The 26,098-nt window shown below is 46.3% G+C and overlaps 5 protein-coding genes across 5 annotated transcripts; 4 read left to right on the top strand and 1 right to left on the bottom strand.

Moving 5' to 3' along the window:
• Positions 1-1,382: 1,382 nt before the first annotated feature.
• Positions 1,383-2,571, top strand: LAJ45_04339 (uncharacterized protein; the record flags this gene model as incomplete). The annotated part of the gene is made up of 5 exons (XM_046113919.1): positions 1,383-1,414; positions 1,626-1,882; positions 1,941-2,017; positions 2,109-2,343; positions 2,399-2,571. 5 exons carry the CDS (start codon positions 1,383-1,385, stop codon positions 2,569-2,571), a joined length of 774 nt encoding a protein of 257 aa, XP_045973021.1.
• A 1,641-nt stretch (positions 2,572-4,212) lies between these two features.
• LAJ45_04338 (uncharacterized protein) lies at positions 4,213-4,899 on the top strand (the record flags this gene model as incomplete). The annotated part of the gene is made up of 3 exons (XM_046113918.1): positions 4,213-4,560; positions 4,733-4,759; positions 4,834-4,899. 3 exons carry the CDS (start codon positions 4,213-4,215, stop codon positions 4,897-4,899), a joined length of 441 nt encoding a protein of 146 aa, XP_045973020.1.
• A 1,338-nt stretch (positions 4,900-6,237) lies between these two features.
• Positions 6,238-9,990, top strand: LAJ45_04337 (uncharacterized protein; the record flags this gene model as incomplete). The annotated part of the gene is made up of 7 exons (XM_046113917.1): positions 6,238-6,775; positions 6,833-6,889; positions 6,991-7,101; positions 7,153-7,206; positions 7,272-7,371; positions 7,431-7,888; positions 7,958-9,990. The coding sequence occupies 7 exons, from the start codon at positions 6,238-6,240 to the stop codon at positions 9,988-9,990; spliced, it is 3,351 nt and encodes a 1,116-aa protein (XP_045973019.1).
• Positions 9,991-16,373: 6,383 nt separating this feature from the next.
• Positions 16,374-17,978, bottom strand: LAJ45_04336 (uncharacterized protein; the record flags this gene model as incomplete). The annotated part of the gene is made up of 4 exons (XM_046113916.1): positions 16,374-16,941; positions 16,993-17,762; positions 17,820-17,870; positions 17,931-17,978. The coding sequence occupies 4 exons, from the start codon at positions 17,976-17,978 to the stop codon at positions 16,374-16,376; spliced, it is 1,437 nt and encodes a 478-aa protein (XP_045973018.1).
• A 5,282-nt stretch (positions 17,979-23,260) lies between these two features.
• Positions 23,261-25,005, top strand: LAJ45_04335 (uncharacterized protein; the record flags this gene model as incomplete). The annotated part of the gene is made up of 2 exons (XM_046113915.1): positions 23,261-23,432; positions 23,492-25,005. 2 exons carry the CDS (start codon positions 23,261-23,263, stop codon positions 25,003-25,005), a joined length of 1,686 nt encoding a protein of 561 aa, XP_045973017.1.
• Positions 25,006-26,098: the final 1,093 nt, after the last annotated feature.

Genomic DNA, 26,098 nt, shown 5'->3' with positions numbered 1-26,098 from the left:
GACCCCAGGGTAGAAGGAAGGCCAATTGATAGAGATAGGGCTGGCTGCGGCTAAGTATCAATCAAACCGAAGGGGGAAGACATGGTGAGGGAAGGGCAAAGCAAGCAAAACAGTGGAAGCGACAGACACGATATACCGGTGCGATGGTAGTCCGATGGAGGAGGGTGTGCTGCCAGGGCCTAAAGAAGGGGTGGGATGCAGCGGAAGAAAAAAAAAATGTTAAAAAAAAGTAAAAAAAACGGAAAAATCAATTCCTAAAAGAGCAAAAAATAGGAAAAAAGTTTACTTCTTGAGTTAGAGGGCATGAAGCTACAGGAAGGTCAAGTAAAGGAAAAAGGAAATAATTTAAAAAAAAAAGCCTCCCGGTAGAACAACCGAGAAGCGGGAACACAACGTTGAACAGGTAGGGAATTAAGATAAGAAATGTGAGTGTGAGTGAGAGTACTTGAAGTCTGAGCGTCAATTTGAGATGTGTGAATTGGAGGTTCCAGAAGCTGGAACCCTTGCCCCTCCTAGCTCCCTGACCATACATGTATTAAACTGCATATTACTCTCTCTACCACCACCATCTAATTCTAGACCAAGGTCCAGGCGAGGAAGGAGGCCGAAGTCCTTACTGAGCCTTCCGCAGCTCGCGGAGTCGGGATGGTGTCGGGATGTTACATAGCCCGCCAACACCGAGGGGGATCGACAGTCGGGATGTGTCAGGCCCAAATCGTCAAGTCCCTATCGTGCCTGAGCGATATGGTAATACCCCATCGTATTACATAGTAGCTGGTACTACGTGACATTGTATATTCATTGCTGTACCACTCAATGGTGGTATTATTAGAGGGATCGTCCGGCTCAATTAATTGAGTTGAATTGATTTGATTTGATTGAATTGAATTGAATTGAATTGATTGAATTGATTGAGTGCAACGGCGCTTCGTCCGCAGCACTTACAGATATTCTGTAGATTTAGATTTGCCCTCCCTCCCTCTCCTTAAAAACAGATGCACATATAGACACGTATCCTCTGCATGGGATATCCAGCAGTCGCGCGCGTTGTGGCTCTTTTGATTCAATTCCTCATGATCAATTCCTCACCGCAAACCGCGAAGAGTGTGCAGCAGAGTGTGCAGAGTGTGCAGAATGAATGAGTGTGTGGTATGTGTGTGTGTGTGTGAATTGTTTCCTCCACACCCTCACGCTTGCCCACCACCCACCCCCCTTTATCTTAATCTGCCCCCATGCTCCCATGCATCGGGCTCAATTGTAAAGCCAACCATCTCGAACCGGGGAGACAGCTTAGATACAACATGCATAACGTAGATTACTTTGTTTTACAGTACACCTTATCCCAGTCCTCGCGAATAGGCTCAGGAACTCGCAGAATCCCAATGTCCCAGAGTTCTGTAAACGGTGGCCGGTGGTAACATATAGTGTAAAAATAGTACATTTCCCTCAGAAACACGTTACTTGCATGGGCCACGAACCGATAAGTCTCTGACCTCTTATCGCCTTGGTCCATCCACCACACCGGATACATGGAGACATGGGGACGCTCCTCCAGCCTTGTACCCACGGTCGCAACGTTACTTTTCCGACATTTCTGATCATTGACCCTCATTGCTGACTGTCAGGGTGAATTCCTGCTTTTTCTACTACGAAAGGGCGTCGCCGCCAGCCAGCCAGCCAGAGAGCTTCCAACTCCTCACCCGACCCGGCCCCCGCTTGTTCGCAGCTCACGACGTCTTTGTTGTCCTCATCGTCAACTTCCCCTCAAAGCAAGAAATTGCCAAAGGACCGCGCAGAAGAGAAAAAAAAAAAAAAAAACCATCAACCCCGCCCGGAGCGCGAACGAGCAAAGACGAAGCAGGAAAGGGACAGAAGAAAAAAAGTAGGACCCAAAGTCTCTCATCTCAAATGACAGCGCTGATCGTACCCCGTTTCCTAAGGGAGGTCAATCAACGCATCGGAGGTTTCTTTTGGCGCTCCCAGCAGCAGCTTGGGGTTGTGGGGATCGCAGCTTAAGGTGAGCATCGAGAAGTTCTATTTCAACAGGCTGGCTGGCTGGCTGACCACCCCACGTTTGTCCGCTCTAACGGTTTCTTAATCTCCAACAGGTTCGCTCGCTCGCTGGCTACCAGCCTGCTAGTCTGCTTGCCAGCTGCGCTCTGGTGACCCGGGCAGGCATGGTCGGCGAGACATCGACGATTTGCACGCCCGTCGAATCTATGGCTTCAAATCCGTCTATCCTGATTTCGGTTGCACAGGCGACGTATGAGCTTCGCGAGGAAAAGGAAGCGACCACCCCGAGCAACCGACCCCGTCGACATACAGACCGACGGGCGGAAACTTGTGCGTGGTTTTGCCCTTCCGCTCCCTCCACTTCCTTTTTTTGCCGTACGCGTAGATGATATTCTTACCACAGAGGGTAATAATCCTCTATGGGTCTTCTACCGTATGGGTCATAATCATTTTACAGTTGGCCACGCTTCCTTTGCTGGGGTTGAAAACCGATTTGGGTCGATTTCGCTGTCAGAGATGGGGATCTCGATCAGAATCAGGAAACAATTGATTATTTGAATCCCTCTGCCTAATCCGCATAGCATGTGTCCGATGTACTGCCACACGAGGGCCACGGCCACAACTCGTGCGCTGCGTGCAAATCAATCGGTCGCCGTTCCCACTGTTGAGGATACGCGAGAGCAGGGACAAGGGCTGGCAGGCTAGTAACGTTGCGGGCCACTCTATTTTCCCACTTTCGACTCACTGCTGAATCTCGATCGTTTTTTTATGTTGCTGTCTGTCGGACCGTGACCCTCCCCTCCCCCTCTCCTCCCTAGCAAGGTTGGCTTGGGTTCCGACGGCTTGAGCCGACCGACTCGTAGAGTGTTTTCTCTGCCTTTCTTTGGAGCCTGGCTGGGGGGACTTGTTTTACTTTATCTATCTGGCACCGATGAGAACGAGATCTCGGAGAGAGCGCACGCTTATCCTCTTTGGATGAGCGCTTTTTTAATTTGCGCGTTTCGTTTCTATTTTCTCTTCTCTTCTCTTCTCTAATGCCCTTCGCGGTGCATAGTAGGGTAGAGTACTTACCTCATGATTTTGAGTTGATGAGATTATTGCTTTCATCATAGGTACCGGCACGCGCGGTAGATGTTTGCGGCGTTTTCATTTGTGTAGGCCAAAGAACGGTGCCTGAATACTCATGCTCTGGGAGTTGTGGTTTACCTACCGGTATATTCCTAGTAAAACAGTCCAAACTCCAACTCTTGTTTGTCAATGATTAACCTGTCAGCCAACCCAAGCCCGTCAAGATCCAAATGGGAGTCCAGACGGGACCTTGGGGCTAGGGGTGAATTGCTAGAGTTGCTTTTCTTTAGTAGTTAGCGTGGGCCAAAAGTGGATGCCTACCAACCCTCCACATGGAAGCTAATGAACAAAAGCAAGTCTAGTGATCCACCCCTAGCCCCAAGGGTCCTGTAAACATTTGGACCCTGACATGCCTAGGCTGGTCAATCGATCATTGACAAATAAGATTTGGGGGTCTGGTTCTACCAGGAACGCAATTTGTAGAGTTTGAGGATTGCTTTTGACAGCCGGCATCTTACATACCTCCGGAGAAGGGGGAGAGCTTCGCTCCCATTTCCCTATCGAGCATGCTTGCGCACCTCAGGGTCCACAAGTTCCCACGCCTTGCTGCGTGGTTCACAATTTTGAGTTTATCGGGGAAAGAGGAGTGAGTGGGTGTGTGGTCCGTGGGGCTCTTCAGGGTTACTTTACGGGCAAGAAAGAGACAGACAAGAGCGATAACGCGTGTCCAAGAATAGAATAGGAGGTATGTACTCTACATGCAGGCCCAGGGGATCACTTTGGGGGTTTTGGTATTTGAGAATGGGGGTCACCAAGGCTGTTTTAGTGGGGTGGATTCGATGGATTCACATGGTGGGGTTAATGAAGTCGACAAGGGGAGGTTGGATGCGGAGGAGGTGAATGCTTTGCAGGTGGAAGGATGATGTGAGACCCTGTTGACCGTAACGCTCCCGGTTCTCAGATGTCTTAGTATGCTCGATTTACGCTACATTCTTGGCGACTTGGCGACTTGGCGACTTGGCATCGATTCTATGGTGGTAATCTAACGGAAGGGGGGGGGGCAGGCAATGTCGCGGAACATCGAGATCGCACAATACTCTGGCAAGGACCCGGGAGAGTCTTGCGAACGAGATGGCAGCAACAAGGGCAGATAGATGGGCGGAATGGCAGGCAGGAGGTACCACCACCAGCAGCACCAGCAGCAGCAGCGCACAACACTGCAACGGTTCGGTGGATCAGGGCAGAGTCACTCAGATGGGATCAGAGGAGAGAGGTGGACTTGCTTGTTGGATCCATGGACTCGTCAGAACAGGAGACCAGTACCACCACTGGCCCCGGCCCCGAGCAGCAGAACGACATCAGCCAGCAGCCACAGCAGCGTGCCTGCCTCCCAGGACCCAAGGCGATCAGCCCCCGGAAACACAATATTACAGCAAAGCACTCGTCCGTGTCGTCTCATCAATAGATCTCCCTCGATTAGTTCGTTCTAACTGTTGATTCATCGAGTTGCCGATTCGATCAAATCAGCGTCCGCTTGCTTGTGCTCTCTAGAGCACTATTAATTTTATCGCATACAGCCTAGACCTCCGGAGGAGCAGCAGCGCCTGGAGCCTAGTTAGCAGCTAGCTACATAATACCATACCTGCTCTAGAAACAGCACTTTCGACTGACTGCGTATGTACGTACACACGGACATACCTACTAGCATACTGCGGTCTGTACGTACCCACGAGATTGACATCGGCATCATAGGTCGTCAGCAGAAACAATAACAACAAACACCGCCAGAAGAGCAGGAAGCATTATACTCCTCACTGACTGGAATGCTGCAAAACGCGCTGCACGCTAAATCAAATAGAACCAGCAGAAAACAACTGAACAACAGAAACTCTGCAGAAACAAAATTTCATCTAACCCCTCCCCTTGCCCATTCATTCACGTATACTCACTCACCGTACTCATTTCAAAGCCTTGCCCCTCCCCTTGATCTTCATAAGCCCCAAACTGCATCTTAAGCACAAGCACAAACAACTCAGGCACTGCTGCAAGAGCAAAATAATAAGTACGTGACCATCAGGAACTACAGCTGTCATCAAAGAAAAATAAGAAAATAAAACATATTTCACCAAAAGAAGTCAGGCAAGGAGGGAAAAATAAAATAAAGAAAACCCCAATTCAAAGATCCCACTGGCTAGAAGCCTCATCCGTCCAAAGAGAAAAAACCACTCGGATTTATATCGAACACGAACACCGCATAGATACAGAACACGACCCTCTCTACATAGCTTATTATTTCACCTCATTTGTTTCTCTGCTACAGCCACCCCCCTCCCTCACCCCGAGGTTTCCCCCTTCTTGTGTTCCCAGTACCCATTCACCGTCTTTCTGTCCCTGTTCCCCGTTCTACCAGTTTTGAATCCGCCCGCTCCCCACGCAAAGCACCTTGCAGCAAATCTGCCACCCCCCCAAATAATCCCTAACAACCTTACCTACTATCACTCACTCCACACCAAATTTACCCATACGCTCTACCAACACACCCTCCGCTATCCCTACCTACATACCATTATCTTCTAGGCTAGTCAAATAAAAAAAGGACTCGCTTGGTTCTGCCTCTGGCCCGACCAGATCTTGAGACACACACGCAGACGCAGCAGACGCAGCAGACCCTACCTACTTCAAGATATCTATCAACGGCGTGGCTCCTTGCCTACTTCTCCCCCTCGATCGCCCGCCACCGCGATCAATCTACAAATATTTCCCCCCCCAACACAACAGTGAACAGTAAACCCCGAAAGTCTTTCTTAGCTAAGAGAGAAAAAAAAGATCCTGAGCCCCTCATCACGCTGACCGTTTATCATCACCATACTTCAAAAACACCTGTCTTTTGCTGTTCCATATTCTTCCTTCAGTAACCACGTGAAAATAAATTAAAGCAAAAGGCGCCCAGCGGTATTTCTCCACAAAGAAATAAAAACGGCTGCCCCGGGCATAAATCTGGAGGAACATTCTTCCTCTCAGTACAAAGCGTTAACTCTGGCTCAATACGAAGCCGACGATGACTACTCGATCAACACCGGTCAGCCGGAACTTCACATAAACTTCGATCACCATACCAATTCAAGATCCCATCACCAAGAAAGCATGTTACCAATTATGTCCACTCAACAGCAACAACCCTCCCAACCCGATCCTGGCCGCACACACCTGAGACACGACCTCGACTCCTCCTCCCATCAGCAATTGCCCGTCAGACCGTCCTCTAATTCTGCTCTTGCTTCTCCTCCTTCTTCTATGCAAGACAATCATCATCGACATCAACGCCGAACGGCACTTGAAGATTCAAATTCCCTAAGGCATCAACATCAAGGCCCTATGGAATACACAACTACCACAACACACATACCACCACACCTACCTGGCATAGAATCAATACCTTCAAGGAAAAGAGAGAGAGGAAACAACAATATGGCGGGAATGTTTGATCAAGAGCAGCAACAGCAACAGTTCACAAGAGACGGAAGGCCTCAACCTACACATCACGGAGACAGTGGTTTCACAAGTGGCGACGCTTCGATGTTTCCAAGTCCTCCACCTGAAGACCCGAGAGACGAGGCCATGCTCGGGTGGAAATTTGGGTCCTCTGGAGGGAGTGCGGCCTCGGGAGCCGGTGACGGAGCCGAATCGGCCTCAGGTGAGATCGACCTGGAAAGCATCGCAGATAGCGGGGCTCACAATAGTGGTTCGGAAGATTGGTTCAACACTTTTAATCGTGATGTTGGAGGAAATAATTATGCTCAACTAGATGGTACGATACGATCCTTCATTTCGGAATAGCGTCTTGGCAGGGGTTTTCTCGATTCAAACGACGATTTGATGCTGACGGTTATATTTTTTTTTGTGTAATAGACGATCCTCCTTACTACCTCCCAAATAATGCCTACAAGAAGAGCGCCGTCGGCAGTATTTCTCGATACTCCCGTCTTAACAGAATGTATCCAAATAGAAGTTCAAGAGCTGGTATGAAGCGTCTTCATCCTGCCGGTTCGATAGGACTCATCGACAGTACAGAGGAAAGCAACAGCGATAGCTTCCGAAGCGTCATTGATGACCTCACCATCAAGAGTATGTAACGATACTAACCACACCTAACATGACACAAGTGCTAACATGTTTGTTTGTTTACTTAGACCAAAAACTCAAGAAGCGTCTAAAGAAACTCGAAGGTCTCCATGGCGGTGGTTTGGCCGAAGAGAAGTTGTTCGAGGTCCGAATGCATGGACTGCCATTGTACGACCCTTCGCTTCACCCCCACGTCTACCATTTACGGTTACTAATACCTTTATTAGACACAAGAAGCAGGAGCTTGAACGTTTACTACAGGGATTCGCTTCAACTCTTGACAGCGATCAATCACCCGTCTCATCATCAAAGAAATCTCCGGAGACTTCTTTGAGCCCTAGCTTACCCTCAATAAACCCTTCCACTTCATCACTTAACATTGCCGACTCTGCATATGCTTCCAACTCACGGTCTGGGACCACATCGGTTGCACCATCATCCCATGTCAAGACAAAGTCTCATGTCGCTCGCTCCTCATCGGCAAGTGACAAGATGTCTGGTGGTAGCGTAATGTCTTCCTCTCCACTAGCACCACCTACTTCAGAAAGGGCAAAGATGAAGGAGGTCGTACGGAAGCTCGAGCAACTATTCACCGGCTATAAGTCAAAGAACTCTGGATCCACTCCAGAAAGCACCAATTCTGATCGTTCTGGTTCAAACGTTGGGAACGTCATACCCGAGGAGGGTGCGCGAACAGCCTCGATGATGAATCCCCTTCAAGATAGACAGGCAGCTGAATTCGTTGAACCTATAGTTGTCTCGCAGTCAGAACCACACGCTATCGGATCGGACGCGGTTACGGACCAACGTCCCACCAGGCCTAAAGACCTCGATCCCAAGCGTCTGACAAAGGCTGAAGACAACATTGAGTATCTTTCCAATCTGACACACAGCGCGGTGGTAGGAACCAGAGCCGAGGGATTGGGAGATGGATGGTTTTACTTGAATTTGATAATCAACATGGCACAATTGCACACCATCAGCGTCACTGTTCCGTTCGTCAAGAAGGCTATCATGGCTACTAGTGATAAGTTGGAATTGTCTATGGATGGGAAGATGGTACGGTGGAGAGGCGGTCTGGAGGGTACAAGGTTGAGCAGTGAGAGTTCATCGGGGAGTGGTGTTGACAGTGCGAGTATCACTAGTGATGGAAGTCCTGAAGACTGGGATGGTATGAGGAAAAGATCACCAAATGATTCGGATGGAAACCCCATGTCAATTGACCCAAAGTCAAAATCCGGATCACGAGGAAGAGCGAGCTCATCAAGCCGAAGACTCCCAGCACTTTCTCCGCAAAGCATGAGCGACAAATTTCACTACAAACCCATGTTTGCCCAATCTCAATCCTTTGACGACGACACTTCCAGCACACTCAGTACCTCAATGGGATCTTACCCACGTGGAAGTTCAGATGAGGGGGGTATGACTAGTGTGACAAAAAAGACAACTCCCCTGGACGGGCCAATCATCTACTACGAGGGCGGAAAATTCTGCACGGACCTGACTACTCAAGTTGTGAGAGATGGCAAATATCTCACGGGATTCCCATACGAGAGATTCACAAACAACCCAATTGGAGAAAGGCCGACACACGTGCCATCAAGCCCAAACACCAAAAGGGAAAGCCCGCTATTCTCAAAGGACACGCCACCGTCAATGCCCTCGGACAATGATTCTATGAATATCGATTCTGACATTGATGTGGGACTTCAATTTTCACCGCAATTTTCTTCGTGTATCACCCATACCCCCCCTCCGCCAATAGAGTTGGAGGTCTCTGGAATCGGTGGAGTGCTTCCGGATGACAACTTTGCAATTAACGTGCAAAAGAGGCATTTTTTGCTCCCGCAAAATGCCAACGGTGCACTGCCTTGTTCAAGGAAGAAGTTGTCCAAATCGAGAATTCTGAGGAAGATCTCGCATTCAATCCCGAAATCGTCGATCGATGTTTTCCAACAGAACGAGAACTTGACCGAATCGGGTGAGGAGTCATCCGATGAGGGATCCGAGGACGAGAGCAACTCGATTGTAGATTCTGGAGACGAGCGCTCTGCCGAATCAGATGCCGATGATTCAGCAGACTCGGATTCGGAATCTTCGGAACCAGCCGTTACCAAAAACACCCGCCGAAAACTCCATCGTCATAAGCTCATGAACCCCGAGCTTGTGTCGGCACACATACTAAGGCTTGAACCTTCGCAACTTCCTCCTGCCAGCTACGGGTGTTGGGCACCTTCAGATGAAACCTCTTCCGTTGATACAGATTCCGGTGCCGATCCTCTCTCTTCGAGCTCAGAAGGTTCTTATCTTCGCGCAATGTTGGGGCGTGCAAGCAATACCAACTGTTATAGCAACTCAGGTGACGATGAAGATGACCTGAGCCATGACATCCTTGCCGCCAACGGAATGAAAATCTACCGACCTGCAGTACCCAGGACCGAATCTGGCGAGGCTGGTTCATCTGCCGCTACCGCTGGTGACGCTAGTGGTTACTCAAGCCCTGCAGTAGTTCCCGTTAACGAGGCCAATATGATCCAACCACCGACAATGGGCATCATGGATTTGGGTGGAGATGACTGGGCTGATAGTCCGGACAGTGGAACAAGTGGAGATCAATTCTCATCCTCGGCTGGGGATGACGAAGAGGATGGTTTTGGGATGTTGGATGATAGGCCAACACTGAAGAGGGGACGTTGCTCTGGAACCTCGTCATCGGAAAGCGCTACCGGGCTTGTCCGCAAGGCTAGGAAGAGTGAGAAGGGCATCACGTTGGATGACGATTACTGAAAGAATTTGTTTCTTGTTGATTTTGGTTTTTGAGTACAAAGTTTTTGGCTGCCTATTTTAGCGTGTCTGGATTTTGGAATTGTTTGTTGGGGGGTTTTAGCGAAGGATTTCTTGTTCTGTCCTGTTTATTTTTATTTTCATGCTTTGATTTGATATCATGGGGTGTCTTCGGAGCGTTTTAGGAGTTTTTTTTCCTTTTTTTTTTCTTTTCCTATTCTTTATATATCTTGCATTGCATGTTTTTGTTTTATTTCATACCCATTAGCTATTAGCTTTATGAATTTGTCCTGTCTGGGTTGGTTTCACGGTTTCTGGGTTTTCTCTATTTATCTATTTCTATTTTATTTCTATTTCTCTTGGATAAATTTATATAAAAGAGGCTCATGAAGGCGCATTTTTGTTGTTTAAGGGCTCTATTATTAGTAAGTAGCCCGCATACATGATGGAATTTGATGGGGGAGTTTTTCTTTTATGCCTGGAGCTTCATGGGTCTCTTTTCATTATCTCTTTCGCATATCATGTCGGGGGTTGGGTGCCAGGGGGTGTTGGAGTTAACCATGTTTTTTTCTTGCTCACTTCGAGGGTCATCACGATATGTAGTACATAGTAATCTCGAGAAGGAAATCGATTTTCCACACTTCTGTTCTACTCTAATTTCCTCTCCCCCCATTTCCTCTCCCCCCAGGGAGGAGAAGGCGAGGGGGGGGGGGATGCTTGGATATATATAGATATTTATTTATCTGAGGGGAAACAAGAATAGGAATGGGAGATTTGGTTGAGCACAGTCTTGTTTTAGCTTTGAAATTGTTCGATTCGATCCGATCACGTTCGATTCGATCGTTGGCACACGTTCGTTCAGCTACTCACTCACCTAGTTCGCTAGTAGCATAGCAACTTAAGCCCCTTCTTAAGGATTTCAATTAGGTCTGGGGTGAGGTCTAGGGTCGGGAAGGCTAGGAGTAGCCTTCCTTAACCCCAGCCCAGCCCAGTCCTAGTAGTGTGAGGGGAGTCAGTGCAATAAGTACCGTGGACACGCCTACTGCCATGTAGGCTCACTCAGGTTTAATCTAACAACAGTCACAGCGGATCTCTCGACTCTACTGTATCGAACAATTACTCCGTTTCGATACGTGTGTTTAGGTACATATATGTACGCACAGAACTAGCGCCTATAATCACATTGGCACGGTGCGCGTATACTCACTGGTCTAGAGTAGGTAGATATGTCGGTCAACGCAAATAAGCAGGAATACACTCACCCACGCTCACTCACATCACCAAAAAAAAGCAAACATCGACAGTTCTCGAGATTGATTGCGTAGTTGATGCTGCTGCTCTGCGCTGCTGCTACTGCTACTGCTTGTTGTTCCTGCCTTCGTTTATTCCTCTTTCCTTCCCTGGCACTGCTTGATGCTTATGAGCGAGTCACCAGCCATCGTTTGAATGTACCTGATATCGCACCTCGGATTCCGATTCATTGGTCCTCAATTCATCTACCTGGATCTCTGCCAGTGATGTCGCTCTCTTTCTCTCCTCCTTGTGTTTAGCCGCGCATCTTTCTTGTTTGTCATGTTTCCTTATCATGTCCAGTGACTTTTAACGCGCTTGGTTCGGTATGGTAGAGTACCTACTCGGTGTTGTCGCCACCTGGCTTATCCTGTTTGCTCCGCTCTTTTTCCCAGGCTGGAAAATGTGTCCATCGATGGGGCTCAAGATCTGAGATCGATCGATGAGACCTGCACCCACGTGGTTAGAGTAGAGTTGGACGTCATATCATCTCGTTGATCCCATTGGAGCGCGGGGATAAAATGGGGGACCCTGAATTGGAATATGGGGACATGCCTAGTAGGGGAAACGCTCAGAGCGAAATTCCGGGGTTATGTGGGTAAGGGGTGTTGCTCAGGGTTGTTGAAAGCGTCTGGGAGGGGGTGCTGGGGGTTGGGGGGTTAGGGGTACGTTTCCGGTTGTGATTCTCGATCGGAGGTTTGAGGATTTATCGAGGTTTTGAAATTTGGTATGTAACTAATCTTTGGTGTTTTCGCCCTACCGGCATGTCCCACTGGAGCAAGCGACACTTGGATAATTAGTAGGTACTTGCCGGTAGGTACATACGTATCCACTAGTTGACAATGATCTCTTTTTTTTTTTTTTTTTATCCGTTCGTTTTTTTTTCCCTCTCCCTCGCTTCACGAGCAAGTAACGTATCCCCGGTAAAAACGAAGAAAAAAAAAGAAAAAAGAAAAAAAGCAATTCCTCTTTTCACCCCCTCCTATGCTCTCACGATTATTGTTGGGAAACGTTACGGGAGGATGTCCGCCGGGAGCAATTCAAGCATGATTTCCAGTAGAGTAGAGTGACTGATCGGAGCGCTCGACTCTTTGTATAGATTTACCGTTTAACCCGATGGATGCGGAATACTGTAATCATCAACAGCTTTCCGATGGAGGCTTCCATTTGTAAGACAATAACGATTTTTTTCTTTTTCGCTCGTATGTTTTCTTGGGACCGACCGGCAGGGAGAAGATCATGGTATGCCGATGCTCCTGCTGATGATGATCCGCGCAGAGTAATCATGCATGAGAGAAGGGAGACAAATGTTTCTAGAAACGAGTAGGAAACCTGGTTTATCATCAACTTGCAGGATCTTATCTGATTGGCATGTGTCACTACCCGAGTAGTAGCCGCAGCTTGTGGCTGACCGGCGGACGGGCCGTGGCTGTGACTTTTGTAGACTAGTCGATAATTAGTCTTGATCTCGATCGAGCACTATGTTCCCGATTTAGAATGGCGTGATTCCTTTTGATGTAGTTAATCATGAGCCATCACTCGACGTACCCACAATGGGGGTCGCCAGCGTCTGCCTTGCAACCAAACTGGGAATAATGAAAATGACCTCAATAAGAAGTGGCGAAGGGTCTTCCCTACGAAAACGCCTTCTAACCTCAACCGAGCAAAGAAAAGCAAAAGTGACCCTGTTGACAGTAGTGTTGTTAAGCCACATTTTATCTTAACGTCCTCAGGGCCTACCACTAGGTGAATTGTAGACCTAGTACCTGTCAATCAGGGATACCGTGGCAAAGGGTAGACTAGGACATTCACAGCGTAAGTATTTTGAGTGGCAACTTCTTTCAGTGTAAAGATATTTTCAAGGTTTTCGTGTATTAGATAACGATACGGGAATCGAAACTTGGCGTGATTAGGAAGCCCTACGATGATTGTTTACAAAGTATCTTAACCCATCATTCTCTCGTGTGATACACAGTGCTAGTTTAACCTTTACGACGTCCATAGTAGTATAATACCAAATATATAGTGACCTTCATTAAGATGCGAACCATAAGCGGTTTTACTTAGATCATGACAGAACATGACTTTGGGACCGAACCTCACAGGGCCTCTCATATTATTAACTCATGAAATTTGTTCCGTGGCATGTGATATATGTATTACACAGAGAGTACTACTAGTAAAGATAAAGGTGGTCGGGGGTTGTGGTATATTAGAATAACAAAGAATAACGTCTAATTTGCTTATACCCGGTAACCCATAAACTTGTGTCTGAGCACACACCCTTAAAAAAAGCATTTATGCAATAGTAACAGGGCTAGGGTTATCTGGATTTGCCACCATAAATCCTAGCCAGTAATGAGTGTCAAATTCTTTACTGCACCTCCATCTCATGCTTAGTTCACGATCACTAATCTACTATAGCTATACAAAGGCATAAGTCCGAAAGCCAATCGCCATAGGAGAAAATAGTGTGTTTTTCTTTTTCAGGGCTATAAGGGGGTTATATTATCATGGAGAATATACGGGAATGTGCAGTGAAGGTCATAGTGTTGTATAAGAAGGTAGTTATACGCTTTTAATATACTAAGCTTCTTTTCACCTGCCTGGGATCTCCTGGGGTTTGCATGTGTGTGTGTGTGTGTGTTAATATAAATACGGGTTCATGGGCAGTCCTTAGACAATCATTTTGTGAATCGTTCTTAGTTCATATATGCATATCAATCATCTTATTATATAAATATCTATGCGTTAGAGGTTCTAGTCGCGGGAGGGAGGCGTGCGTGTAGATACATATCAAATCTCAATCATACGATATCACTCGCCTTAATTGCCTATCGTGATAAATATATTTTGTGGTTATTACTAGTCTTAAGAGATAATTATAAGATATTTTAGTCTTAAGAGACCTAGATGTAGAGCTATGGGATTTCTAGGAAGATTTTTGTCTCATGACGATGACTGCGTCAGATGTTGTGTTCTTTGATGTGGTCGGGAGTGGTTTTTGGATGATAGTTCTACAACAGCATATGACCACCCACGTGCATAGCCGCGGGAGGTTACTCCAGTGCGAGCTTGAGGGGGATATCACTTGACAGCTGGGAGAGAGGCTGGGGGCAACCTGGGTGCGCCTTACGGTTAGTACTGCTTTAAGGGGCCTGATTTACAGTACGCTGAGAAAATAGGTAGCTACAGGCGTTCTTTAAGAATACACGGCTGAGACAGATGATCAAATTTTCAGGTTGCGAATCACTACCGCTTTTAGAGAATGGCTACACGTGACTAGATACGTATGATTAACATAGCCCAGAACAAGTAGTACTAGGCTCATAAGCAACCGGAAACGTGAATGGATATTATCTCACTATAAAACAATTGAGCTAACCAGATTTCGGATTACTGAATAACGAGTGATCGCCCGTGATGCTAAAATTCCTGTGCCAGACCTTAAGATAGTACCGACTATTGTATGGCTGTTCATGGATCTTAACCTATGCAATGTATAAGACTGTCTATTTAATCAGTTTTGATTAAGGCTATCGGGAATACTTCCGGAAAGATGCTATTGGCCTTTAGTTCGTTAGATTTAGAGTTTAGGGGGCAAAGACTTTCAGAGGTTAAAGTTAGAAAATGGAAAGATATATTTAATGAGGTAATAAATAGTACTTTTTGAACTATTTTTCCGCTGGTATTGTGGTTATTGCCCCTGTATTTTCTTTTCATTGCCTTGGCAGAAAAATATCTTGCATTCCGATCATTGACCTACTGACCCGAGCCATTAGTACTGCGGGTCCTGGATCGTGTTGCCAATATAAACTAGAGTGCCAAAATTAAGTGTTCGGGTGTGGGGAGGAAATGGGACTCTCATGGTGTACGTACTAAATGGAACCTTATTTATACATGAACCAGAATCCACAAATTACATATACTTTCACTCTCTTTCACTCTCTTTCACATTCTTCCTTCTCTTCCTCTTCGTTTATATGTTTTCCTTTGCTCGTTTTGGCGCGTTGTCGTCTACCACATGCCAGAACTACAAGTACATCATACAATGTAACAAGTACAGATTGAACCAACACCTACATGATATCATACATTCGGGCCTGTTGAGGATAGATGAGTAGAAAGGAGGAGGAGGGGGAGGGAGGAGGAGGAGGGGGAGGGAGGAGGGGGAGGGGGAGGGAGGAGGAGGAGGAGAGTGGGTACGCTATTTGGACGTCGTTTATTTTCGATTTTTGTTTGTTTGAAAGCCATGCTGATCAGACATCGATACATTCTCAACTCAGCAACAACCTTTTGTGTTGTACACCTGCACCCTCCTCCTCCTCCTCCTCCTCCTCCTCCCCCGTGGCCTCACCACCCACAGCTTTTATAAACTTCTCTACAACGTTCTCAGAAACATTCTCCTCCCACTACCGCTTCTTTCGTCTTTGATCTATACATAAGCAGACGCATGCAGATGTTACTCGACGAATTAAGCCTCGACATATTCCCTTGATTAACCATACCCACAACCTTCTATCAGCGGTCGCATGGCCCAATGGCAAGGCGCTTGACTACGATCACCATCGATATCAAGAGATTCCAGGTTCGACCCCTGGTGCGATCATTTACAGTATCTGATATCTGATTCTGAATCTTCTGAAGCTTAGGGTCATAACCATCCAATATTGTCAAGACCGGAGCTAGAATGCCCTATCTATGAAGTTTTTTTTACTCCGACCATCTTTTTAGGTGTGTTTAAAGCTCTTATCTCTACCAATAATTTCATTCATGGAGGAAGAATCAACAGATTTATGGCTTAGGCGCAGTTTCCAAAGTTGGCGGTTGCCAAAATAAGGACCCCATCATGATTATGAGTCACAATACATGCGAGTTTGAAAACAATAAGCTCAGAATCTGGTGTCTTAAAACAATTTTTTGATTCTTATACATAAACCAAACCAATGACAAACTCCTAGCGTTGAGCTACAAGATAAAATTTCAAGACAGCACAAAATAAAGACCACTTGTGAGTTGAAGCACTTTTTCCCCCCAAGACCCAAACAAAAAGAAAATAGAATTACAAAGGAAATTAAGCCTTAGGCACAGGTGATCTATGAGGCAGGACCAACGGGAAGAGGAAAGGTAGATGCCCACGCGGCGATCTCCTTCTTCATCTCGTTGAGCTCTGGAACCTGTCCAGAGAGAACATACTTGCGGAAGTCCTTCTGCTTGTTGGCCTCCTTTGGAAGCTCTGACTGGATCTTCTTGGCGAGCTTGATGAGGGTGTCGAAGTACTGAGCAACACGCTTGAACTCCTCGGTACCGAAACCACGGGTGGTCATGGCGGGAGTACCGACACGGATACCAGAGGGTGAAAGAGCTGAAACATCACCGGGGGTAGCGTTCTTGTTGCAGGCAATGTTCACAGCCTCGAGGATAGCCTCGAGACGGGCACCGTCAAGAGAAACGGACTTAAGGTCGAGCAGAACCATGTGGCAGTCAGTTCCACCAGAGACGAGGTTGTACCCCATGCGGCAGAACTCCTCCTCAAGTGTCTTTGCGTTGGCAATGACCTGCTGCTGGTAGAACTTGTACTCGGGGGAGAAGGTCTGCTTGAGAGCAACAGCAAGAGCAGTGATGGTGTGGTTGTGGGGACCACCTTGGTGACCAGGGAAGACGCTATAAAAGGTTAGCGAAATTCAAAGTGTAAATGAATGGGAGGCGACATACGAGAAGTTAATCGGGTTCTCCAAGTCATAGTAGGTCTCCTTGCCCTTCTTGTCGACGCTTCTCAATCCCTTCCTAAAGAAGATCATAGCACCACGGGGACCACGGAGAGACTTGTGGGTAGTGGTGGTGACAATATCAGCGTGGAGGAAAGGAGAAGGAATAACCTCCGAGGCAACGAGACCAGAGATATGAGCCATATCAACCACAAGGTAGGCGCCGACGAGGTCAGCGATCTTGCGCATGCGAGCGTAGTCAATGTTGCGGCAGTATGCGGAGGTACCGGCAACGAGAGTCTTGGGGCGGTAGAGAACGGCAGTCTTCTCGAGCATGTCATAGTCAATGATACCGGTTGCAGGGTCAACACGGTAGGGCATGGTCTCGAAGTAAGTTGAGACAGCTGAAATCTTCTTGGTAGCGGTCTGGTATCCGTGAGACAAATGACCACCGTGGGGAAGGTCAAGACCCATAAGACGGTCATGGGGTTTCATGATAGCCTGGTACACCTGCAAGTTTGCAGGAGATCCAGACAAACACTGAACGTTGACACCCCACTTCTCAGTGTCGAGGTGGAACGCCTGGAGAGCACGCTGCTGGCAGAGAGTCTCGATCGAGTCGATGTGCTCGTTACCACCATAGTAACGGGCACCGGGGTATCCCTCAGAGTACTTGTTGGACATGGGGGAGCCGAGAGCATCGTAGACAGCGCGGGAGGTGACGTTCTCTGAGGCAATCAAGAGGATAGACTCGCGCTGACGCTGAATCTCGAGGTCCTATAGGGTTTTTAGCAATTGAGGTGAGATGAGATGAGATGAGATGAGATAACAAACCATGATCTTCTGGACCTCAGGGTCACTGTCGCGGAGAGAAGTCTCAATGAGCTGTAGATGACGTGAGTCATTATGCACCGACTTGATAAACCATTACAATTGATTGCGTACCTCCTTGTGAGCCTGAGAGAGGGCATAGGCAGAGTTAATTTCAGTCATTTTGAGATGGATTTTCTGTGTCGACGAAAGAATACAAAAAATCGTAGTGATGATGGATGGATTTCGAGTTGATGAGGGAATTCGTCGGGGTTTTGTTGTGTATTGATGAGCTAAAAAAAAAACCGAAAGAAAAAAATTGCGCGGGGGAGGGGCAGAGTTAGAAAAAGAAAAAACTAACGGAAAAAAATTACACCCAAAAACCCCCACCATCACGTCCGATCATTCCCCGATAAGGTTATAGCCCAACCAGAGTACTCATCCCTTCGTCTGTTCAGATGGAATCAGATGAGTATTTCAGTCCCCTGGTTTCTTTAATCTCTACGCGAAGCACACCTCTCCGATGGATTTATGAAATGCCGTATCTGGCCATAGATCCTTAGATACTTTTTTGATGCATGTAGTTAGACTGCATGGCGATAAGATAAGATTGGAGATATCACATAGACCCTTATCGATAAGCCTCAGGGTCTACCGCGAAAGGCATGCCCCCACTTATGCGCGTATCAGAGTTGGAGGCCACTACTCCGTTAGTAACTCTCAATGCTTTCAGTCCTTCACTCCGGATATATTCTTTGGCGAATCCGATTTCCTCTAGAATCCTAGGCCCGCCATGAAAGAAGAAAGCGGAAGGTTATCAATATCGAGTGAGAGCTTATGACTCCTCGACAAACGCAAAACTCAGTATTGGCCTTCAACACAAGGGCGCCAAAAGATTGAGGGTTTGTTTCCGTTGATAAACAGTTACTATTTCCGGTCTGGGTCTTTGGTCGAGGCCTTGGGTTCAAGACGTTGGTAAGTTTGTAACACGACACATGGAGCTAGTGGCTATTCTCGTTTTTTTTGTGGTCCGATGACTTCCCCCCACAAGCTCTTTCTTCCAACCATCCTATGCACTAGCAGTTCCACACCATTATTGATCCCTCGATACCGAGTCTGGAGGCCGGCTAAGCCACCGAGACACGATAGTCGGCGGTTTCCACAGACTTCTCCGCTATCCGCCACTCCCGCACTTCCCGCTAAAACAGATTCTAGACTAGGTCATAAGCCCGTTTTGCTCCACCACAACACACTTTAAAAGGGATTTGTTTGCATTCCACAGGCATTGGAACAAGGTCGCATGGCCCAATGGCAAGGCGCTTGACTACGATTCACATCCGATATCAAGAGATTCCAGGTTCGACCCCTGGTGCGATCAATACTTACTCTTTCTCTTTACTCCGCTGGCTTGTTGAGCCAATCCTCATCATTGACGGTTTATATTTTCTTTTCCTCGTCCTCTCCACAAGCTCTTCCCAACAGAGTTTCCTGCCCTTGAACTCAGTAACCAAAATTAGATAAAATAAAAAATAAAAAAGACAGAACAATGTCCTGTACTAAATCAGGCTCGACCCCGGGTTTGAACCGGGGACCTCTCGCATATTAACTTAGGGTGCGACCCTAAGCGAGAATCATACCACTAGACCAGCCGAGCTTGTGTTGAGCCCACCAAAAATTTAAATATCCTTATTTTAATGGCTAACTGGTGGTATACTGACTAGAGAAATCTCTAGGCTTAATCCTTTCACCAGAGTACATTGCTGTGAAAATGCGTGCAGATATAAGCCTCATAGAGGGTTTATATAACCTGAATTTGGAAGAGGATTTTTTTCTTCGTGTTGTGTTTTAATAAGTTGGCTAACGTACGCATACTTTAGGCTCTGTTCGGACAGACGTGGTATGTACAGCGCGTGGACGTAAATCATCGTTTTCGCGCCAAAACACACCAAAACTGGCTAAAACTGGCCACCTCCCTAAGGTTCAATTGTTATCTAAACACCACGAAACTTTCAGGATAGCAAGATACACTTTAGAAGAACATATATTCTAAGCTATAATTCTTTTCATCAAATATTTGGGGAGTTATATGGCTTTGAATTCACAAATCTTGGGATTTGGCCAAGACCCATACAGATTCGAGGTCTTGGCACGTTTTCTGAGAACAACAGAACAAAATACTCTACTATCCACACTACAATGATTATTTTTGGAATTTAATACTGCTAGATGATTCTCATAACTATTAAGTTATCCTTTACTGATTGGTATAATCTATATCTTAAAATGGTGGGTTCTGCGCCGATTTGAAAATGGCTTTTTTTGGTGTAGTTTTGCTTCGCAACGATGATTTACGTCCAAGAACTATACATTTCAATACAATACCAAAAAAGCGGGTGGATCCAGTACTATCTTTGGAAAAATACCGTATTGTTACTAACGGTATTGTTACAGTATTAATACGGTATAATAGTTAGGATTCCGATTTAATTTGGAAGTTTTGCACGATTCCGTATTGGTATAGTACTTCTTATTACATCCCCTTTTTTCGTACTGTACTGTGGTAAATCCGGTTGCATGGTAGCATTACATGTATTGTGGGGTGACAAAAGTTCTCGTGATTTTCGCATAGCAACCAGCAAGGGAATTTCCAAAAGACCAATCCACAAAGTCGGTAATTGGAATTATACCTAAGAGGTATGTTCCTATCAATCTTAAGCTCTCGAGTCGCGTAGCTGTCTCCTGAATATATTTTGTAGTCGTGGAGTTATAGTTGTTCCATGATACATCCACGTAAAAAATCACGAGAACTTTTGTCACCCCACAATACTTGTATGCTTTGAGATAAAACCAAGTATTCGCCAAATACAAAAGTGTTCGGATGGAGTTGAGGTATTGTTGGGTAGAGGCATGAAGATACGAGACATGCAACGGGAAATAAAATGTACCTATAGAGGTTAGTATTTTTTAAAACCATGGTACATTTTTGTGGTGTATTCATGGTATCAAAACCAATAGTTTGGGCCATCCGAATACTCGAATACTACACTGACTTACACATCTTTCTACTTGGGGTGAATACCATGGTAAGTATTGACGTCCGTCCGAACAGAGCCTTAATTATTTTTATTCCTATAATAGAGCCGTTGCCAAAACGCTCTAATACCCCCTTCCGGATTACAGTACTACAGGATTTTATTATTGATACGACCATAAATAAGGAAATTTACAGTTCCCCTGATTAAATGTTAGTTCACTACTTGTACTAATGCGTGTTTCAAATGGAGAGCACAAACTTGACATAGGTGTCCTTGCCCGAGATGTCCCGTGAGGAGATACAAGTATGTAACCTACATAGTACTATGTAGTTTTAAGGCTAAATTTAGTATAGGCCCAATTAATCACCTGGAATCTCTGAAGCCCTGATAGACTCTAGCACAGACTGGATACTCAATATCGCGCCTGTGTCATAGCCAGGATAGTATTTGCGATCGATCAGTCAGAGGCGTTGACTGAACGAATACCAGCCTGGGGTGCGGACTTGCGGCAGTCCCATATGCGGAGGGCTGATCATTGAACTCACTTCCGAGGGTGTGGATGTCCATCAACGGCCGGGTCAATGCGTGTGATAACTCACTGCCCCGAGCCTGCAGCTTACTGGGCTCATGAATGTGGGTGTTCTGCTGAGTTACATATTGTCTCTGGCAAGTGCTGTGAAACTCCCGTGCCGTCGATCAAGGCGAATGTATTTTGATGTTGTATCCATTCGTAAAAATACTGCGCGAGGCTGGCCAGTTGCCGCGACCACTTACTGGTTGTTTCTACTCGTAGTTCTTGATCCGGGCGGTGAATTACTATGAAGTACTTAGGTTTATTCATTGGAAAAGCAGGATGTCTCTGCAGGCCTATTTTCATACTGATTTGATATTGGTGATATCTCATGTGAAAATCAAGCGTAATTTTAAATTAAATATGTACATGTTTATCGTCAGTTTCCTACCTGCGCGCCTGCCTGCCTGCCTGCCTACCTATCTGCCTACCTCCACGCCTACATGCCAACTAGGTGCTGATTTGACGTCAATTTGGTGCTAATTTGGTGCAATTAGTAGACGATTTGGTGTCAATTCGGGCATCGATTTAGTGCTAATTTGGTGCTAATTTGGTGCTCGATTTGGTGCTACTGGATTCGCTGTTGCTGCTGTATTTGCTGATTAGCCCATGTTTTATTATCGAACCTGACAATTGCGAGATGGAGGTGTAGGATAGTAGAGGGGACGGAGGTGATAGAGGGAGTGGAGGTGATAGAGGGAGCGGAGGTGATGGAGGGAGCGGAGGTGACAGAGAGGTAGAGGGATAGAGGCCATATATAGGAGTAATACGAGGACACGGCTTGATATCTGCTAAGTTCGTAGCCCTAACCCATAGAACCTCGAGAAAGCTGTTCTTTTGAGCTCTCATCTTACGGATTTTCCTAATTATTCTCTATTCGAGAGCCTTACCCCCAGAGAAAGCCTTATTAGAGCCTTATATATGTGTAGTCCTGAGCAAAGGTCACGATTATATCAAAAACAGGCCAAATTTGGGCCTACTCGAGACCCAAGCCTTATGCCAGCCTATTTTAAAATCGCGTCTTATAAAAATACCCGTTCGGGCGTTAAAGTATTGTAGAAAGTAGTCTTATTGATCATTGCCGAGAGAAACGACCTCGCGCGGCAATCCACTGGAGACGTGAAATAGACTTGACCTGAATTAAACATATGTCTAATCTTACTTTAAAAGAAGCATGCGCGTGATAAGAATCTACTTGTAGTTCTTGGTTTCGATGGGAAGATGAGTAAAAGGGTTGTGAAAAATGCTCTGACTCGGAGTTGAACCGAGGATCTCAGCATTACTAGTGCTGCGCCTTACCAACTTGGCCACCAGAGCATATAGTGTTGTAGATCATCAAACAATAATATATACAAATTAATAACCTGGACAAATGAGGCTACTCCTAAGGCCAACTTTGACCAGAGAGCTTAGCTTTTAGAGTTTGCAGGCGGGGTCCAAGTGTGCGCTTAGCATCAGCACGTGACCGCGAGAGAGCGGGATTATCTTGGCAAAGCTCTTCGCGTCTTTGGCACAGGCGCCAGTTGTATTAGCGCTTACCTTTCCTAAGCGGGGATTTGTAGGTGCTGTTACGGGGATATACGTGTAAGGCGTAGAATGATTATAAGATTAGGTGCACTGGTCTTCCATTTGGTGAATCATCCTGTAACCTCTGTTGACTAAGTAACTCGGGAGGCTGCAAGACAGCGGGAGTACGCGGATACACCATATCTTACGACTACATATATGCCCTCTAGCCTCCCAACCTCCCTCAACTCCAACTCACCTGAGGTTTCAGTATTTAACCAAACCCTCTGTTCAGCTCTGAAATTTCTACTCCGCAAGAGCTTATTCTTCTTTGGAGTTTAAGTAAAGCTATCATGGTGCAATCACGAGCGGGCGTTGTGCTCGCCACGTTCACTCTCGCTTCCCTTACACTCTTCTTCTACGCCTTTGCCTCCAGCTCTCCGGAGGCTCACAACTATCATGAGCAGCAGCCGCTGGGAAACGAGGAGCTAAGTTGGCAACATACAAAGCGAGTGGCCATCATTGGTAACTACAACACTACCATCTTCGCTAGCTCCGATAGGTAGCTAATCAATTGACTACAGGTGCTGGTTCGGGGGGTTCCTCAGCCGCTTATTACCTTCGCAAATATGCCGGAACGCAACCAGTAAACATAACTATCTTTGACACCAAGAATTACATTGGCGGTCGCAGTACTACGGTAAATGTCTATAACGACCCAACAGAGCCTGTAGAACTCGGTGCATCAATCTTCGTCTCAGTAAATTACAACCTTATGAACGCAGTCGAGGAATTCGGTCTTGATATTTCTGGTTTTACTGAGGACCGCCCCGGTGAAGAAAATGTAGATCCACTTGCAGTCTGGGATGGCTCAAAATTTGCGTTCCGTCAAGCATATACAGAAGGAAAGCTCCAGGACTGGTGGAGCCTTGCTAAGCTTCTCTGGAAATATGGTCCTACTGCACCGATGCGCACTAAAAAGCTGATGTCCAGTACTGTGGGCAAGTTTCTCAACATGTACGAGGCGCCACTATTCCCGTTCTCTTCCCTCTCTACTGTGGTTGAGGAAGCTGGTCTGTTGGAAGCTACGTCTGACACCGGGGAGCAATATCTGGTTAAAAATGGCATTAATGGGAAATTCCCGACAGACCTCATCCAAGCATCAACTCGCGTGAACTATGGTCAAAATCTGGGTCTTATCCACGGATTGGAGACGATGGTCTGCATGGCCACCGACGGTGCTGTGAGTGTTCGGGGTGGAAACTGGAGGATCTTCTCGGGCATGGTCGACGCCTCCAAAGCTGAAGTGAGATTGGGAACCAGGGTTTCCTCAGTCACCCGCGATCCCAACGGCCCAAACCCCAAGACTTGGGTTCTCAGCTCCCATGGCCCATCCGGAGAGGTCGTGGAAGAGGAATATGACGATGTTATCCTCGCATCGCCATATCAGTTCTCAGAATTAACAATCAGTCCCGAACTCAAAAAGACACCCGACGAAATTCCTTATGTAACTCTTCACGTGACACTCTTTACCTCACCAAACAAGCTGGACCCCGAATTTTTTGGTTTGCCTGTTGGAGACCGAGTCCCTGAAGCTATCCTCACCACACTCAACGAAACCGAGCAAGCCTCTGAACGATTCACTCGCGGCACAAGTTCTGATGCAGTGGGCTCAGTGGGCTTCTTTTCCATCTCTACCCTCCGTAGTACTGTCAACTTCAACCTTGATCCTGGCAGCCCTTCCACCGACGAGAACACCCGAAAAGGTCGATACGAGTACCTCTACAAAGTTTTCTCGCCCAAGGAATTCACAGATGCTCAGCTATACGAGATACTAGGCGCAAAGACTGCGGAGGAGGCGAAGATCAGCTGGTCGTATAGAAAGATATGGCAAGCATACCCGTACTTGTACCCCAGAGTCACATTTGAAGACCCAATTATGGATACAGGACTGTGGTATACCAGCGGCATCGAGAGCTTCATCAGCACTATGGAGACTAGCAGTTTGATGGGTATGAATGTTGCGAAGTTGATTGCAAACGAGTGGGAGAAGGAGGCAGAGTTGAAGATGAAGTATCATAACGAGAACGGGCTGTAATGGATCGGGTTAGAAGTATTTTCTTACTTGTGTTCACCGTGTGCAGGATCATTTCAGGGGTTATACGGATTGGATAATGAATATTGGAATTTAGCATTTTATCTTTTCTAGTTTTAGTATAGCATTGATACCAAGAAAATTACTTTGAGGAAATGGAATTCGAGATAGTTTTTCCTGCTGCTTTTTTCTGAACCTTTACTCCACTCAATCTGAACGTCTATGTACATGTTCTTCACAAATAATCACTCGAAACGTACCATCTCTAACACTGAATATGTGTCTATGCTATTCGAGTCTAAAGGTTTCTAGTTGCAACATTCATTGAACTTATATGTACATCAGTAGGTAATAAGTGATGGAACACAGCGATACCTATTTTAGTAAAACGCCACCAACATTTAGTGTTTATACTCTCAGGGCATTCCATCACTTATTACCAGTCGCTGCACATGTACTAAGATGTACATAGTAGTCAAGCAACTTTTGTGACGGCAGCTACGTAATATGTTTGGAAGGGGTTCTTATTACAAGGTCCTCAAATTGATTGCATATGTGAAGAAGCCGGGGGTAAGTTTAAAAATTCACGATCATTTATTTATTAGCTAAGCTTGCAGGTTTTTTTATTTGACACTAACAAGTATTCAACATGGAAAGCGGCATTAGGCTCTAAGAAGACTTAAAAATGCGCAAACTACTTTATTATCTACTTCATACAATTACAAGTTGTCATTGTGACCAAGAAAAGGATAATAAAAGGGACCACCATTTGAAGGATTTGAATCCTTCACACTTAGGTTTGTATTGGCTCGACCCCGGGTTTGAACCGGGGACCTCTCGCATATTAACTTAGAGTGCGACCCTAAGCGAGAATCATACCACTAGACCAGCCGAGCTTGTATTATCAGGTAATCGTTGATCTTATGAATCACAAATAGTTGTGGTTCGAGGGAGTTGAGGCTTCCGAATGCAGGGCGTGATTGGGCCCTTGTTCCTGTTCTGCTTAGTAACTGAGATTATCGCAAATTGGCACTGGGTGGTTTCAGCGCGGTCTTCTTCGGTGTGCCTTCGAGGCGTAAAGCCCCGTGCGGTACAT

Source organism: Morchella importuna (assembly GCF_003444635.1).
Source record: "Morchella importuna strain M04M26 chromosome Unknown Morimp01GS010, whole genome shotgun sequence".
NCBI lineage: Eukaryota > Fungi > Ascomycota > Pezizomycetes > Pezizales > Morchellaceae > Morchella > Morchella importuna.
The sequence above is the reverse complement of the archived record's forward strand: the minus strand, read 5'-3'. Positions and strand labels throughout refer to the sequence as shown.